The following is a 17,362-nucleotide window of genomic DNA, read 5'->3' as shown; positions in this document are numbered from 1 at the left end:
ATCTTATTTATCCTAAGCGGTTTCACACATTTCACAGTGTGAGAGAGAATGTGTGTGTGTGTGTAGAGAGAGAGAGAATTTGCACGTGGGAGTGAGCAATGCTGACGTCAGATCCTCTAAGCAGGATAGACAAAGAGTTGCCCACAGTTGCTTTTTTGGTCTTCGTCCCACCTAAAGCTCTTTGGCTATTAAATCTTAAGTCAAACCGGTGGACCTACTTCCTAACCTTCCTCAAGAAAGCCATGTCGTCTCCAGTTCTACCTGGCTTTATTGACTCAAACTATCTGCACCTCCGTTTGCCGAATGCAGCTCCCACCTGTTCCTATTCTGAAGGAAGAGGAAGGAATCCAAAGGAGATGGAGAGGGAATACCAAGTTGTGGCCAGAGAAGCTGGAAGTCGGAGATCCAGCCACAACCCAGCGAACAGTTAAGAGATGCCTCCTGAGGAGAGCGACTAAAATGATAAAAGGTCTGGAGAACAAGCCCTATGAGGAGCGGCTTAAGGAGCTGGCATGTTTAGCCTGAAGAAGAGAAGGCTGAGAGGGGATATGATAGCCATGTATAAATATGTGAGAGGAAGCCACATGGAGGAGGGAGCAAGCTTGTTTTCTGCTTCCCTGGAGACTAGAACGCGGAACAATGGCTTCAAACTACAAGAGAGGAGATTCCATCTGAACATGAGGAAGAACTTCCTGACTGTGAGAGCCGTTCAGCAGTGGAACTCTCTGCCAAGGAGTGTGGTGGAGGCTCCTTCTTTGGAGGCTTTTAAGCAGAGGCTGGATGGCCATCTGTCAGGGGTGATTTGAATGCAATATTCCTGCTCCTTGGCAGGGGGTTGGACTGGATGACCCATGAGGTCTCTTCCAATTCTTTGATTCTATGATTCTATGAAATTGAAAGAATTGATACAAAGCAGAGCCTGGTGCCTCAATGTGGATTAAAAGGGTGACAAGGGGCAAAGGTGCTCATGGCACATCTCCAATGGAGATCTGAAAGTCGACTTACAAGGGATCACACAATTAAACAGGAAACAACACTAGATCGAAGGAAGTCATGGTGCATTAGTCAGACCTCTTCACCTAGAAGCACACTGTGTCCAGTTCTGGGCCCCACAATTGAAGAAAGATGTTGACTTTAAGCTTGAAGGTGTCCAGAGGAAGAGGGAGACTGAAAGGAGCAAAGATCTGGAGATAATAAATAATAGCTATGAGCCATTTCTTAAAGAACTGGGTCTGTTTAGCCTCAGAAGAGAAGGCTGAGAGGAAACATGAGAGGACACATGTATAAATATGTGAAAGGACGTCATAAGGAAGAGTTTCTGCTGCCCCAGAGACTAGGACTCAATGACTGAGACATGGGTTCAAGTGACAGGGAAGGAGATTCCATCCGAACATGAGGAAGACTGCATTGGGAAGCTGACGAGGAAACACAACATACAAACTATCTACAGACCCACCAAGAAAATCCAACAAATGCTACGTTCAGCAAAGGACAAGAGGGATCCTCTCACTTCTGCAGGAGTCTACCGTGTACCATGCAGCTGTGGACAAGTCTACAGAGGGACCACCAAACGCAGCAGCATTGCCCAGACACGAATCAAGGAACATGGAAGGCACTGCTGACTACTTCAACCAGAGAAGTCAGCCATGGCAGAGCACCTGATGAACCAACCTGGACACAGCATATTATTTGAGAACTCAGAAATGCTGGACCACTCTCACAACCACCATGTCAGACTACACAGAGAAGCCATTGAAATCCACAAGCATGTGGACAATTTCAACAGAAAGGAGGAAACCATGAAAATAAACAAAATCTGGCTACCAGTATTTAAAAACTCAAAATTGCAACAGCACAACAACAGAGAGGAAACAAACAAGGACATCTAATTACCTCTCAACAAAAGTTTGCTCAGTCCATTATATGCTAATCAAGGTGGTCAGCTGAAACATTCACACCTAGCTCCAGCAGACAAGAGTCCTTTGTCCCACCCTGGTCATTCTACAGATATACAAACCCTTTTTCCTAGTTCCAACAGACCTCACTACCTCTGAGGATGCTTGCCATAGATGCAGGCGAAACGTCAGGAGAGAATGCCTCTAGACCATGGCCATACAACCCGAAAAAACCTACAACAACCCATGAGGAAGAACTTCCTGACCATAAGGAGAGCTGTTCAGCAGTGGAACTCTCTCTCTGCCCCGAGTCCAGTGAAGGCTCCTTCTCTAGAGGCTTTTAAACAGAGGCCATCTGTCAGGGGTGCTTTTCCTGCATAGTAGGGTGTTGGACTAGATGGTCCATATTGTCTCTTCCAACTCTGTTATTCTATCATTCTATGATTCTACTGGTTTGTCTGCTGCCTCCTTCTGCAGAAGCTTCCAAGGTGTGTTTCCTGAGCTATCCCTACACAACAATAAGAGTCCTGCATTGTGTGTATGGATATGCAGGAGGCGGGAAGAATGGAACCAGGATTGGGATTGTGCACCAGGATTGTGGCGTAACTGTGAATGTCAGCTGCATTAAGATCACTCTGACCAAAAGGTCATGAGTTCGAAGCCAGCCCGGGTTGGAGTGGGTTTCCAATCAATTGTATAGCCTGTTGCCGACCTTTGCAACCCGAAATACAGTTGCATCTGTCAAGTAGGAAAATTAGGTACCACCTTAAAGTGTGGGGAGGCTAAATTAACTAATTTATTAGGCCATAAAAAAGACTCCAGAAAAGCATTCCAGCGGGGAAGCATGCGGGGAATGCGGAAGTACTTCATCAGTGTCGCAGATGAACGATGAAAGCGACAGCTCCCCTGGCGGCCTGAAAAAGTTAAATAGCTTCTGTGTATGTCTGTATATGTTGTAAGTCAAAATTGGCATTGAATGTTTGCCATATGTGTGTACACTGTAATCCGCCATGAGTCCCCTGCGGGGTGAGAAGGGCGGAAAATAAATGCTGTAAATAAATAATAAATAAATAACCATGAGATTCCATGGAAGGATCCACGGATTCAAACTGCAGGAAACGAGATTCCACCTAAACATCAGGAAGAACTTCCTGACGGTCTAACGGAAGAGTGTGCTGCCCTTGAGTCTGGTGGAGTCTCCTTCCCTTTAAGGAGAGACTGGACAGCCATCTTTTGGGGGTGCTTGGATTATGTCCTCCTGCACAGAAGGGGGATGGACTGGACAGACCTTGGGGTATCTTCTAGCTCTACGATTCTCTCACTATGTAACCAAATTTGAAAAAATGTTTTGTTTCTGGTTTGAAAGTGTTATTTCCTGCTTAATTGTGCGGTCCTGACTTTAAACATCATCGTCCTACTCCAGAAACATCATTTTTGTGGCACAAACTATGTGAAATTAGTTGAGACTCGCCAAGGCAGAGACATCTCCAGCTCATCCCTTATTTGGGTATCAGCCAGCACGTCAACGACTTAAATCTAGAAATAGTTTTCTAAGATCTACAGAGATACTCTCTGGAACACCTCAGCAAGCAAGAGTCCAACAGTGGATGTGGCTCTTAATGAGACATGCCGCATTATCACGGGGTGTCTGCGCCCTACACCACTGGAGAAATTACACCATTTAGCCAGTATTGCACCACCTGACATCCGCCAGGAAGTAGCAGCCAATAGTGAAAGGACCAAGGCAGAGACATCTCCAGCTCATCCCTTGTTTGGGTATCAGCCAGCATGTCAACGACTTAAATCAAGAAATAGTTTTCAAAGATCTACAGAGACACTCGCTGGAACACCTCAGCAAGCCAGAGTCCAAAAGTGGCAGGCTCAAACCCAGAACCTCAACCAATGTCTGATACCAAATGAAAGACTCCCCCCTGGGCACATAGAAAACTGGGTGACTTGGAAGGCACTGAACAGACTGCGCTCTGGCACCACGAGATGCAGAGCCAACCTCAAGAAATGGGGCCACAAAGGGGAATCTACGACATGCGAGTGTGGAGAAGAGCAAACCACTGACCACCTGCTGCAATGCACCCTGAGCCCTGCCACATGCACAAGGGAGGACCTTCTTGCAGCCACATCAGAGGCACTCCAAGTGACCAGATACTGGTCAAAGGACATTTAATCAATTACCAAACTCGCAAATTTTGTATTTTGCCTGTTTGTTTGTTTTGTTCTGTTAGAAATGTAATACAATTGACTGGTTGCCCTGACACGACAAATAAATAGTTGAGACTCGTGATATTCATTGAAAAGCTAGAACCAAATGTGCTATAGCAGGTTTTGCAGTTTGCTAAACCTTTCCCATGTTTTTATGATTGAAGCAATTAGGAAATGACATTTATGATCCAGGAACAAAAACCATTTTAGAAGAAGTGCAATAGTAGGCACAATTCAAGGTGCTGGTTTTGACCTACAAAACCCTTTACGGTTCCGGTCTAGCATATCTGTCTGAACGTATCTCCCTCTACGTCCCACCCCGGAATCTGAGATCATCTGGGGAGGCCCTGCTCTCGACCCCACCACTATCACAAGTGAGGCTGGTGGGGACGAGGAGCAGGGCCTTCTCATTGGTGGCCCCCCACCTGTGGAACTCACTCCCGGGGGAAATCAGGGCATCAACATCCCTCCTTGCCTTCGGGAGGAAGGTAAAGACGTGGTTGTGGGACCAGGCCTTTGGACACCCTGACAATTAGATATGGAAACCAGATGGATAGGACTGACAATTTAGTGGAAATTGGAACGTAAACTATGAGGCTCTGAAACGCTGGCCATCAATGGGGTTTGTAGTGATTTTATTGCTTTTATTGGTTTTATGGTTGTTTTTGCCGATAATAATTATTATCTTCTGTTAACTGTTATTGCTAAATTATTGTGTCAACTGTTGTTATTGTCCTTTGCTGTTTGTGATGTGGGCATCGAATTGTGCCTTGCTTGTGTAAGCTGCCCTGAGTCCCCCCCGGGGTGAGAAGGGCGGGGCAGAAGCAACCGAAATAAATAAAATAAATAGGCCAATTATGGGATAGGGCGAGATGGAATTGTGAACTATGGGAAAAGGACATGATTGATAGATAGCCAGGTTCCTAAACCTTAAGCACCCCATACTGCAATGTCCAGAGGTGGTCCTAGGCAGGGCCGTAGCCAAAAAAAAATTTCGGGAGGGGTTGAAATTTTCGTGGGGGGGGGGTTGAAAATTTCGTGGGGGGGGTTGAAATCTGCCTCCTAGCTCACACTGAAGCAAAGAGCACAGCAGGGGGCAAAGCAGCCTTCAATAGCCTGCAGCTCCGCCCCTGTCAACCACCTCCACCAAGTCTGGCCTCCTTAATGAGAGCATTCAACATCCCCCCCCCCCCAACTTGGTTGCTTCACTACATCGGCTATTGCTGCAAGTAATGACAGTGTGAATAAATTGTCAATATTTGCTTGAAATAGTGCTTGCAGTTCTGGAGGGACTCTTAATTTTTTGCATCTCATAGACTTAGCATGGGGATTTGGTTAACCAGTTAAAATTCATGAGTAAACCAGTTTTTTTAAAAAAAATCTGAAACATTTCGGGGGGGGGGGTTGAACTCCTAAAACCACCCCCTCGCTACAGGCCTGGTCCTAGGTAATTTTCAATGGTAAGCAAACAGTATTTTGCCCCCCCCCCCCCCCCCAATCACTGATGTGTATTTTCTGTTTGTCGTGGGAGTTCTGTGTGCCATATTTGGTTCAATTCCATCATTGGTGGAGTTCAGAATGCTCTTTGATTGTAGGTGAACTATACATCCCAGTAACTACAACTTGCATATGTCAAGGTCTATTTTCCCCCAAGAGCACCTCAAGAGCGCCCCTGGGCAAAATCAACTATACTGCAAAGGCTTACTTTGAGTAATGTGTTGAGCTGCCCCTGGCAATGTCTAATACAATTCCCCATGCACTGATACTGAAAATGACACCAGAGGAGAGATGCCTCTTCTTTCTACCCTGCCTAATAAGCACCCTCCACTTCCACTTCCGAGTACCCTCCACTTCCCAGTAAGTGTCTTTCTGAACTATGACTTCCCAATAAATATAAGTGAATTGTGTTTCTATCCACCCCACTCACTCACCCACCCACTGTATGAAATGAGGCCAAAGATATAAGGACAAGTACCAGTCCATTGCAGGTGCTGAGCGAAGCAAAGGAGTCAACGCTGCGATTGAGCACGTGGCCTGTGTAAAAGCAACTCCGATCCACACCGACGTTACGATTGACACTTGGATCCTCAGGGATTTCCTGCACCGAAAACCCAGGTGCCAAGAACCGTGCATTCGGACGGAGGCTCAGGTAGAGGTCAGAGCCCAGGTGAAGGCCACTTCCTGTAGGAAGGCGGATCAAGAGCGGTGCCACTTCCTCGGCTCCTTCCTCTTCGGGGTCGAGTGATGCAGAACGCCGGCTCCGGTCTCTCCACACTTGGCTCCCTTTGGCTTGCAGGAGATGGATCTGCTCCTCCGGCACCCGTTCTGGGATCACCACTGAGATATCAGCACTGGCTATGAAGAGAGAGAGAGGGAAAGAGAGAGGAAGGTGAAAACAACGATAATAGGGCTCTCTCCACATCTCCTCATTCCCAGGCTCAGTAGGAAATAACAGTATACCTGCTCTTCTGCATCCTGAATGCAAAGAATCATAGAATCATAGAATCATAGAGTTGGAAGAGACCTCATGGGCCATCCAGTCCAACCCCATTCTGCCAAGAAGCAGGAATATTGCATTCAAATCACCCCTGAAAGATGGCCATCCAGCCTCTGTTTAAAAGCTTCCAGAGGAGCCTCCACCACACTCCGGGGCAGAGAGTTCCACTGCTGAATGCCTCTCACAGTCAGGAAGTACTTCCCCATGTTCAGATGGAATCTCCTCTCTTGTAGTTTGAAGCCATTGTTCCACATCCTAATCTCCAGGAAAGCTTGAAGTCATTGTTCCACGTCCTGGTCTCCAGGGAAGCGGAAAACAAGCTTGCTCCCTCCTCCCTGTGGCTTCCTCTCACATATTTATACATGGCTATCATATCCCCTCTCAGCCTTCTCTTCTTCAGGCTAAACATGCCCAGCTCCTTAAGCCGCTCCTCATAGGACTTGTTCTCCAGACCTTTTATCATTTTAGTCGCCCTCCTCTGGATACATTCCAGATTGTCAATATCTTTCTTGAATTGTGGTGCCCAGAACTGGACACAATATTCCAGATGTGGTCTAACCAAAACAGAATAGAGGGGTAGCATGACTTCCCTAAATCTAGACACTAGAATCCTATTGATGCAGGCCAAAATCCCATTGACTTTTTTTGCTGCCACATCACATTGTTGGCTCATGTTTAACTTGGTGTCCACAAGGACTCCAAGATCTTTTTCACACGTACTGCTCTCGAGCCAGGCATCCCCCATTCTGTATCTTTGCATTTCGTTTTACCTGCCAAAGTGGAGTATCTTGCATTTGTCCCTGTTGAACTTCATTTTGTTAGTTTTGGCCCATCTCTCTAATCTGTCAAGATCGTTTTGAATCCTGCTCCTGTCCTCTGGAGTATTGGCTATCCCTCCCAATTTGGTGTCATCTGCAAAGGCCTCAGTTTGAACCAGACTCACCTGAACTGCTGGGACTGAAGCATATAAACCAGAGTTTCCCAACCTGTGCTCCATGTATTTTAGACTCCAGCTCCCACAATTCCTCAACTCTGGTAAACTGGCTGGGATTTCTGGAAGCCAAAGTACAAAATAACTGGAGCAGCACAGATTGAGAAACGCTGGTGTAAACACAGAGTCAAGTCTCCCTATTCATGATAACATCTGTGAAAAGGCAGAACGTTTCCAATTAGAAACGGGATTGTGGCGCAGCTGGCTGAGTGTCAACTGCATTAAGATCACTCTGACCAAAAAGGTCATGAGTTCGAAGCCAGCCCAGGTTGGAGTGGGTTTCCAACCAATTGTGTGTAGCCTGTTGTCGACCTTTGCAACCCGAAAGACAGTTGCATCTGTCAAGTAGGAAAATAAGGCACCACCTTAAAGTGTGGGGAGGCTAAATTAACTGATTTATGAGGCCATAAAGAAGACTCCAGCAAAGCATTCCAGCGGGGAAGCATGCGGGGAATGCGGAAGTGCTTCACCAGCGTCGCAGATGGATGATGAAAGCGACAGCTCCCCTGGTGGCCGGAAAAAGTTAAATAGCCTCTGTGTATGTCTGAATATGTTTGTATGTCAAAATTGGCATTGAATGTTTGCCATATATGTGTACACTGCAATCCGCCCTGAGTCCCCGGCGGGGTGAGAGGGTGGAATATAAAAAAAGCTGTAAGCTGTAAAGCTGTAAGTCCCCTCCAAATGAATCTTGCCAAGAATCCTAATGATGCTTCCATCTTAGGGTCAGAAATGACTTGAAGAAATGCAAGACAAACAAAAGGTAAGTATGAACAAGAATACTCAGTTAAATGAGCCCTGGATCTGTTTGTAAGACCTGAGAGGAGAGTGACTTGAAGCTCTCTCATTCATTGGGTCACCACAAGTCACGGCCAACTTGATTGCTGTTAAGAATATCAGGCAAGAATGAGTTCAATTCCGTTTTAGAGATAGAAGAGGCCTTAAAAATAGGAAACAGGTAGTGGAAACGATGAGCCAGTTTGTGTCATTTTCATGGGTAATTCTACAAGGGTTATCTGGAACTTCACACTCGGAGGGAAATGGAATGAGGACGCTTATCTCGAACCTTTACCACAACGCCTCTGGTTGCTTCTGGATCGAGAGAATCAGCCGTCTACGAAGACGTTGCCCAGGGGACGCCCGGATGTCTTGCAATCCTGCGAGGAGGCTTCTCTCATGTCCCCCCAAGGCAGAGACATCTCCAGCTCATCCCCTGTTTGGGTATCAGCCAGCACGTCAACGACTTAAATCAAGACATAGTTTTCTTAGATCTAAAATACCTGTCAGACCGCATCTCGGCCTATGAGCCCACGAGGACTTTGAGATCGTCTGGGGAGGCCCTTCTCTCGATCCCGCCTGCCTCACAGGCACGCCTGGCGGGGACGAGGGATAGGGTCTTCTCGGTGGTGGCCCCCGGCTGTGGAACGCCCTCCCTGTAGACATCAGACAGGCGCCCTCCCTTATGACATTCCGCAAGAGACTAAAGACGTGGTTGTTTGAGAAGGCGTTTGACTAAGTGCTACAACAATTGGCAATGATGATTGGAACGGAATATGGATAACGAGATTGGATTGTGATTCTATGATGAGACGTCGCGAATGATTTAGTGTAATTGTATTATTGATAGTGATGTTGTTATTGTTGTTTGTGATATTGCCTTTATTGTAAATTGTTTTTTATATGTTGTACACCGCCGTGAGTCGCCCTAGGGCTGAGAACGGCGGTCTACAAGTGTAGTAAATAAATAAATAAATACAGAGACACTCGCTGGAACACCCCAGCAAGCGAGAGTCCAAAAGTGGCAGGCCCAAACCCAGCACCTCAATCCATGGGTGATACCAGATGAAAGACTCCCCCCTGGGCACACAGAAGACTGGGCGACTTGGAAGGCGCTGAACAGACTGCGCTCTGGCACCACGAGATGCAGAGCCAACCTTAAGAAATGGGGCTACAGGGTGGAATCCTCGGCATGCGAGTGTGGAGAAGAGCAAACCACTGACCACCTGCTGCAATGCACCCTGAGCTCTGCCACATGCACAATGGAGGACCTCCTTGCGGCAACACCAGAGGTACTCCAAGTGGCCAGATACTGGTCAAAGGACATTTAACCAACTACCAAATTTGCAAAATCTGTGTTTTCTTTTTAATCTGTGTGTTTGTTTTGCTCTGTTAGAATTGTAATATAATGGTATGGTTGCTGATGACACAATAAATAAATACCACAACGCCAGTCGATGAGCTACCAATGACTGGCATTGCTCGTTCACTTCTGTTGGCTTGCTGCTACATGGCATGATACCAACATCCCCCTAGAAAATTTCCCGTGAGAGCTAGGAACCTCGTAATATAGAGACGTGATCAGGGATCTCTTTCAGAAGCAGATTATTTCTCATTTATGGAATGAGGTGAGGTGTGTACCTTCACTAATGATACTAAATTATTTTGGGTGGCAAGAAAGAACGTAGATGGTGAAGAACTGCCCAAGGATCTCCACAGTCCAGGGAAATGGGCAGTAAATGATAATCAGAGCAAAGAAGCATGAAGTAGTTGAAGCCTAAGCTCACACTCACACTTCCAACCTCTGAGCTGTCAGCAAATGACCAAATAAGGGGTTATTGGGGTTCCCACTGCTTGCTGTCAAAAAATATTTTGGAGAAAAAAAAGCACATTCCATGTTGGACTTAATTAGGGAAGAGACAAAAAATAAAACCGCCACGATCAGATTGCCTTCACGCAAATGCATATTGGGATCACATTCGGAATACTGTATATGGTTCTGCTTAAAGCCTGAATCCAGATGCTGCAGAGGTGGGAAGCATGCAGAAAGGATCACGGGAGTGGAGTAATGACTGCATTGGGTGCTATTGGTTTTAGAAACAAGAAGAGAAGGAAGGACGGAAAGGAAGATGTGACCATTGGTTAAATGGACGAACCCAGAGGGTGATTCTCCCCAATGCTTCCTCTTCATCCTGGAAAAAAGTGACAAGTGGAGTGCCATCAGCAGGTTTCCGTCCTGGGTCCGGTCCTGTTCAACATCTTGATTAATGACTTAGATGAAGGGTTAGAAGGCAGGATCATCAAGTTTGCAGACAACACCAAATTGGGAGGGATAGCCAACACTCCAGTGGACAGCAGCAGGATTCAAGGTTGACAGATTAGAGAGATGGGCCAAAACTAACAAAATGAAGTTCAACAGTGACAAATGCAAGATACTCCACTTTGGCAGGAAAAACGAAATGGGGGACAATGCCTGGCTCGAGAGCTCGAGAGCAGTACGTGTGAAAAAGATCTTGGAATCCTCGTGGATAGCAAGTTAAACATGAGCCAACAATGTCATGTGGCGGCAAAAAAAGCCAATGGGATTTTGGCCTGCATCAATAGGAGCATAGTGTCTAGATCTAGGGAAGTCATGCTCCCCATGCTCTATTCTGCCTTGGTTAGAACACACCTGGAATATTGTGTCCAATTCTGAGCACCACAATTGAAGAGAGATATTGACAAGCTGGAATGTGTCCAGAGGAGGGCGACTAAAGTGATCAAGGGTCTGGAGAACAAGCCCTATGAGGAGCGGCTTAAAGAGTTGGGCATGTTTAGCCTGAAGAAGAGAAGGCTGAGAGGAGACATGATAGCCATGTATAAATATGTGAGAGGAAGTCACAGGGAGGAGGGAGCAAACTTGTTTTCTGCTTCCCTGGAGACTAGGACATGGAGCAATGGCTTCAAACTACAAGAAAGGAGATTCCATCTGAACATGAGGAAGAACTTCCTGACTGCGAGAGCTGTTCAGCAGTGGAACTCTCTGCTGAGTGTGGTGGAGGCTCCTTCTTTGGTGGCTTTTAAACAGAGGCTGGATGGCCATCTGTCAGGGGTGCTCTGAATGCAATATTCCTACTTCTTAGTAAGGGGTTGGACTGGATGGTCCATGAGGTCTCTTCCAACTCTATGAGTCTATGATTCTATGACTGTGGTGTCCTCTTGCCCACCACAGCCAGCATTGCAGCCTGCGAAGAGGGAAGCCGGGAGGTGCAGAGTTAATGGGAGCACACTTCTTCCCACTCCTTTCTCCCTTTTTCTGTAACTTTTACAACCCTTCCAGCAGGGAAGGAAGGATATACACAAGTCTGGAAACAGAGACATCCTTTCTGGATCAGGGAGAAACTGGGAGCCGAGCCATACAAGTGCAAGGGAGGCTGCGGCGAAGGGAGAGAACAGCCAAGGCAGAAGGTGCAGAAGCAGCCACTTGCAGAGCATCTCCACTGGGAAACGGATGCACTCAGGGCCCCACTTGAACCACGCGATGGCAGCCCTGGGATCTGTAGATTGGAGAAGCACCAGCAGAGAAGGCAGAAGGCCTTTTAAAACTACAACCTCCAGGATTCCTTTGCACTGAGCCATGGCAGCTAAAGCATGTCAAGATGTTCTACAGCAGTGTTTCTCAACCTGGGGATCGGGACCCCTGGGGGAGTCGTGAGGGGGTGTAAGAGGGGTCGCTGAAGACCATCAGAAAACACAGTATCATGGGGATCTGTATGGGAAGTTTGGCCCAATTCTATTGCTGGTGGGGTTCAGAACACTCTTTGATTGTAGGTGAACTATAAATCCCAGCAACTACAACTCCCAAATGTCAAGTCTATTTTCCCCAAACTCCACCAATGTTCACATTTGAGCACATTAAGTATTCATGCCAAGTTTGGTCCTGATCCACAGTTTGAGTCCACAGTACTCTCTGGATGTAGGTGAACTACAACTCCAAAACTCAAGGCCCACCAAGCCCTTCCAGTATTTTCTATTAGTCGTGGGAGTTCTGTGTGCCAAGTTTGGTTCAATTCAATCGTTGGTGGAGTTCAGAATGCTCTTTGATAGTAGGTGAACTATAAATCCCAGCAAGTACAACTCCCAAATAGCAAGGTGTATTTCTCCCAAACTCCACTAGTGCTCACATATGGGAATATTGAGTATTTGTGCCAAATTTGGTCCTGATTTATCATTGTTTGAGTCCACAGATGTAGGTGAACTACAATTCCCTAACTCAAGATCCATGCCCACCAAACCCTGCTAGTGTTTTCTGTTGGTCATGAGAGTCCTGTGTGCCATGTTTGGTTTAATTCCATCACTGGTGGAGTCCAGAATGCTCTTTGATTGTAGGTGAACTATAAATCCCAGCAACTACAACTCCCAAATGACAAAATTTAATTTTTTTTGAGTGAAGGACATACATTGGGTTGTTAGGTGTCTTGTGTCCAAATTTGGTGTCAATTCGTCCAGTGGTTTTTGAGTTCTGTTAATCCCACAAACGAACATTACAATTTTATTTATATAGACTAGTTGTCCCCTGCCACGTTTTGCTGTGGCCCACATGGAGGTTCTGTGTGGGAGGGTTTGACTGAAATCTGTCGTTGGTGGGGTTCAGAAAGCTTTTTGACAGTAGGTGAACTATAAATCCCAGCAACTACAACTCCCAAATGTCAAGAATCTATTTCCCCCAAACTCCACCAGTGTTCACATTTGGGCATATTGAGTATTCTTGTAGAGTTTGGTCCAGATCCATCATTGTTTGAGTCCACACTGATCTCTGGATGTAGGTGAACTACAATTCCAAAACCAAAGGACACTGTCCACCAACCCCTTCCAGTATTTTCTGTTCGTCATGGGAGAACTGTGTGCCAAGTTTGGTTCAATTCCATCGTTGGTGGGGTTCAGAATGTTCTTTGGTTGTAGGTGAACTATAAATCCCAGCAACTACAACTCCCAAATGACAAAATTTAATTTTTTTGAGTGAAGGACATACATTGGGTTGTTTGGTGTCTTGTGTCCAAATTTGGTATCAATTCATCCAGTGGTTTTTGAGTTCTGTTAATCCCACAAACGAACATTACATTTTTATTTATATAGATTGCATTGATTTATACTCTGCTTTATCTCCCCAAAGAGGACTCAAAGTAGCTTGACATAAAAGCATTAGGATTCAATTTTTAAAATATTATTATTATTATTATTATTATTATTATCATTATTATTATTATATTGATTTATACTCTGCTTTATCTCCCCAAAGGGGACACAAAGTGGCTTGACATAAAAATTTATTTATTTACTATACTTGTATACCGCCTTTCTCAGCCTATTGGCGACCTAATAAAAATATTAGGATCCAATTTAAAATATATTATTATTATTATTATTATTATTATTATTATTATTACCCGCTTTATGTCCCCAAAGGGGACCCTCACGGCCATTCCTTCCACACAGCCATAGAACCCAGAACATCAAGGTTGATCATCCACAAGATCTACTTTGAACCGGGTTCTCTGTGCCCACACTGCCATATAATCCAGTTCGAGGTGGATGTGATACAGCTGCACGGAAGGGGCAGATGTGAGAGCCGTTCAGCAGTGGAACTCTCTGCCCCAGAGTGTGGTGGAGGCTCCTTCTTTGGAGGTTTTTAAACAGAGGCTGGATGGCCATCTGTCAGGGGTGATTTGAATGCAATATTCCTGCTTCTTGGCAAAGGGTTGGACTGGATGGCCAACTCTATGATTCTATGATTCTATGACTGTGAGAGCTGTTCAGCAGTGGAACTCTCTGCCTCGGAGTGTGGTGGAGGCTCCTTCTTTGGATGGCTTTGAAACAGAGGCTGGATGGCCATCTGTCGGGGGTGCTTTGAATGCAATATTCCTGCTTCTTGGCAAGGGGTGGGACTGGATGGCCAACTCTATGATTCTATGACTGTGAGAGCTGTTCAGCAGTGGAACTCTCTGCCCCGGAGTGTGGTGGAGGCTCCTTCTTTGGAGGCTTTTAAACAAAGGCTGGATGGCCATCTGTCGGGGGAGCTTTGAATGCAATATTCCTGCTTCTTGGAAGAATGGGGTTGGACTGGATGGCCTATGAGGTCTCCTCCAACTCTAGGATTCTATGATTGTATGACTGTGAGAGCTGTTCAGCAGTGGAACTCTCTGCCTCAGAGTGTGGTGGAGGCTCCTTCTTTGGAGGTTTTTAAACAGAGGGTAGATGGCCATCTGCCGGGGGTGCTTTGAATGCAATATTTGTGCTTCTTGGCAGGGGGTTGGACTGGATGGCTCATGAGGTCTCTTCTAAGTCTAGGATTCTATGATTCTATGACTGTGAGAGCTGTTCAGCAGTGGAACTCCCTGCCCCAGAGTGTGGTGGAGGGTCCTTCTTTGGAGGTTTTTAAACAGAGGCTGGATGGCCATCTGTCGGGGGTGCTTTGAATGCAATATTCCTGCTTCTTGGCAGAATGGGGTTTGACTGGATGGCCCATGAGATCTCTTCCATCATTCTATGACTGTGAGAGCTGTTCAGCAGTGGAACTCTCTGCCCTGGAGTGTGGTGGAGGCTCCTTCTTTGGAAGCTTTGAAACAGAGGCTAGGTGGGTGCTTTGAATGCAATATTCCTGCTTCTTGGCAGAATGGGGTTGGACTGGATGGCTCATGAAGTCTCTTCCAACTCTAGGATTCTAGGATTCTGTGAATGCGGCTTGCAGAGGCGGAAAGAAGAATGGCAGCGAGCAGTGAATGGGAATGCAATCCAACTCCTTGCAAAGTTTGGGAAAGAAAGAGGCGGGGTCCCCGGGAAGGACGAGAGGGAGAGAGAGAGAGAGAGGAGGGGGCTGCAGCAGCAGCAGCAGGTGAGGGTCCTTCTTTCCTACCTGGTCGGGCGGGCAGCGGGCAGAGGAGGAGGAAGAGGAGGAGGTCCAGGAGGAGGAAGGGCATCTTCGGGAGGGAGGAGAAGCCTGCTCCGGTCCACGGGGGAAAGCAAAGCGACCTCTCCTTGCCTTTCCGCTGCGGAGAAAGAACTTTGGCGTGGCGGAGGAAAGAAGAGAGCAGACCCAGCAGCAGCGGCAGCATCCTCTCCTCCTCCTCCTCCTCCTCCTCCTCCTCCTCCTCCTCCGGCAAGCCGGGTCTGATTGGCCCTCCTCGCGCCGCCCGCCCGCCCCTCGGCCCGCCCGCTCCCACGCTCCCCGGTCAAGAAGAGCAGGAGAAGTCGGCAGGGGGCGCCACGCAGGACAAGCCCCTGCCCAGCCAGCCCACCCGCGCCCCCTCCCCGCCTGCCCTCCCGAAGAAGCCCTCACCGAATCCTAGAATTGGAAGAGACCTCGTGGACTCTATCCAGTCCAAGCCTGGATAGGAAGAACTTCCTGAGAGCTGTTCAGCAGTGGAACTCTCTGCTAGGGAGTGTTTTATTAATTAATTTATTAATTTATTATTTAAACTTATATGCAGAGGCGGCCCTAGGTAATTTTCAACGGTAAGCAAACAGTATTTTAGCGCCCCCCCCCCCAACCAATCTTTGATATATATATTTTCTGTTTGTCGTGGGAGTCCTGTGTGCCATATTTGGTTCATAGAATCATAGAATCAAAGAGTTGGAAGAGACCTCATGGGCCATCCAGTCCAACCCCATTCTGCCAAGAAGCAGGAATATTGCATTCAAATCACCCCTGACAGATGGCCACCCAGCCTCTGCTTAAAAGCTTCCAAAGAAGGAGCCTCCACCACACTCCGGGGCAGAGAGTTCCACTGCTGAACAGTTCTCACAGTCAGGAAGTTCTTCCTAATGTTCAGATGGAATCTCCTTTCTTGTAGTTGGAAGCCATTGTTCTGTGTCCTAGTCTGCAAGGAAGCAGAAAACAAGCTTCCTCCCTCCTCCCTGTGGCTTCCTCTCACATATTTATACATGGCTATCATATCCCCTCTCAGCCTTCTCTTCTTCAGGCTAAACATGCCCAGCTCCTTAAGCCGCTCCTCATAGGGCTTGTTCTCCAGACCTTTTATCATTTTAGTTGCTCTCCTCTGGACACATTCCAGCTTGTCAATATCTCTCTTGGATTGTGGTGCCCAGAATTGGACACAATATTCCAGGTGTGGTCTAACCAAAACAGAATAGAGGGGTAGCATTACTTCCCTAGATCTAGACACTATGCTCTTATTGATGCAGGCCAAAATCCCATTGGCTTTTTTTGCCGCCAAATCACATTGTTGGCTCATGTTTAACTTGTTGTCCACAAGAACTCCAAGATCTTTTTCACATGTACTGCTCTCAAGCCAGGCATTGTCCCCCATTCTGTATCTTTGCATTTCGTTTTTTCTGCCAAAGTGGAGTATCTTGCGTTTGTCACTATTGAACTTCATTTTGTTAGTTTTGGCCCATCTCTCTAATCTGTCAAGATCGTTGTGAATCCTGCTCCTTCCCCTGGGGTATTGGCTATCCCTCCCAATTTGGTGTTGTCTGCAAACTTGATGATCATGCCTTCTAGCTCTTCGTCTAAGTCATTAATGAAGATGTTGAACAGGACCGGGCACAGGACGGAACCCTGCTGATGGCACTCCACTCGTCACTTCTTTCCAAGATGAAGAGGAAGCATTGGGGAGAATCACCCTCTGGATTCATCCATTTAACCAATTACAGATCCATCTCACCGTAGTTTTGCCTAGCCCACATTAGACTAGTTTCCTTGCCAGAAGGTCGTGGGGGACCTTGTCAAAGAAGGCATTCCTGATATCCAGGTATGCTCCATCCACGGCATTCCCCGCATCTACCCAGCTTGTAACTCTATCGAAAAAAGAGATCAGATTAGTCTGGCATGACTTGTTTTTGATAAATCCATGTTGACTATTAGCGATGACCGCATTTGTTTCTAAGTATTTGCAGACCACTTCCTTAATGTTCCTTTCCAGAATCTTTCCTGGTATCGACGTGAAGCTGACCAGACGGTATATGTTTGGGTCATCTTTTTTTCCC

At 46.7% G+C, this 17,362-nt stretch overlaps 1 protein-coding gene across 2 annotated transcripts in view; it reads right to left on the bottom strand.

The window, feature by feature from the left end:
• Positions 1-15,490, bottom strand: part of ADAMTS17 (ADAM metallopeptidase with thrombospondin type 1 motif 17) — a 262,297-nt gene extending 246,807 nt beyond the window's left edge. For both annotated transcript variants that reach the window (XM_067471299.1, XM_067471300.1), the window contains exons 1-2: positions 15,270-15,490; positions 6,088-6,467 (exon numbers count right to left, since the gene is read on the bottom strand). In XM_067471299.1, coding sequence (XP_067327400.1) covers positions 6,088-6,467; positions 15,270-15,468 — 579 coding nt within the window. In that variant the 5' untranslated portion in view covers positions 15,469-15,490. The remainder of the gene's footprint in view (positions 1-6,087; positions 6,468-15,269) is intronic.
• Positions 15,491-17,362: the final 1,872 nt, after the last annotated feature.

This window comes from Anolis sagrei, chromosome 9, assembly GCF_037176765.1.
Source record: "Anolis sagrei isolate rAnoSag1 chromosome 9, rAnoSag1.mat, whole genome shotgun sequence".
In the NCBI taxonomy this organism is placed as follows: Eukaryota; Metazoa; Chordata; class Lepidosauria; order Squamata; family Dactyloidae; genus Anolis; species Anolis sagrei.
This window is presented reverse-complemented; position numbering and strand designations above follow the sequence as displayed.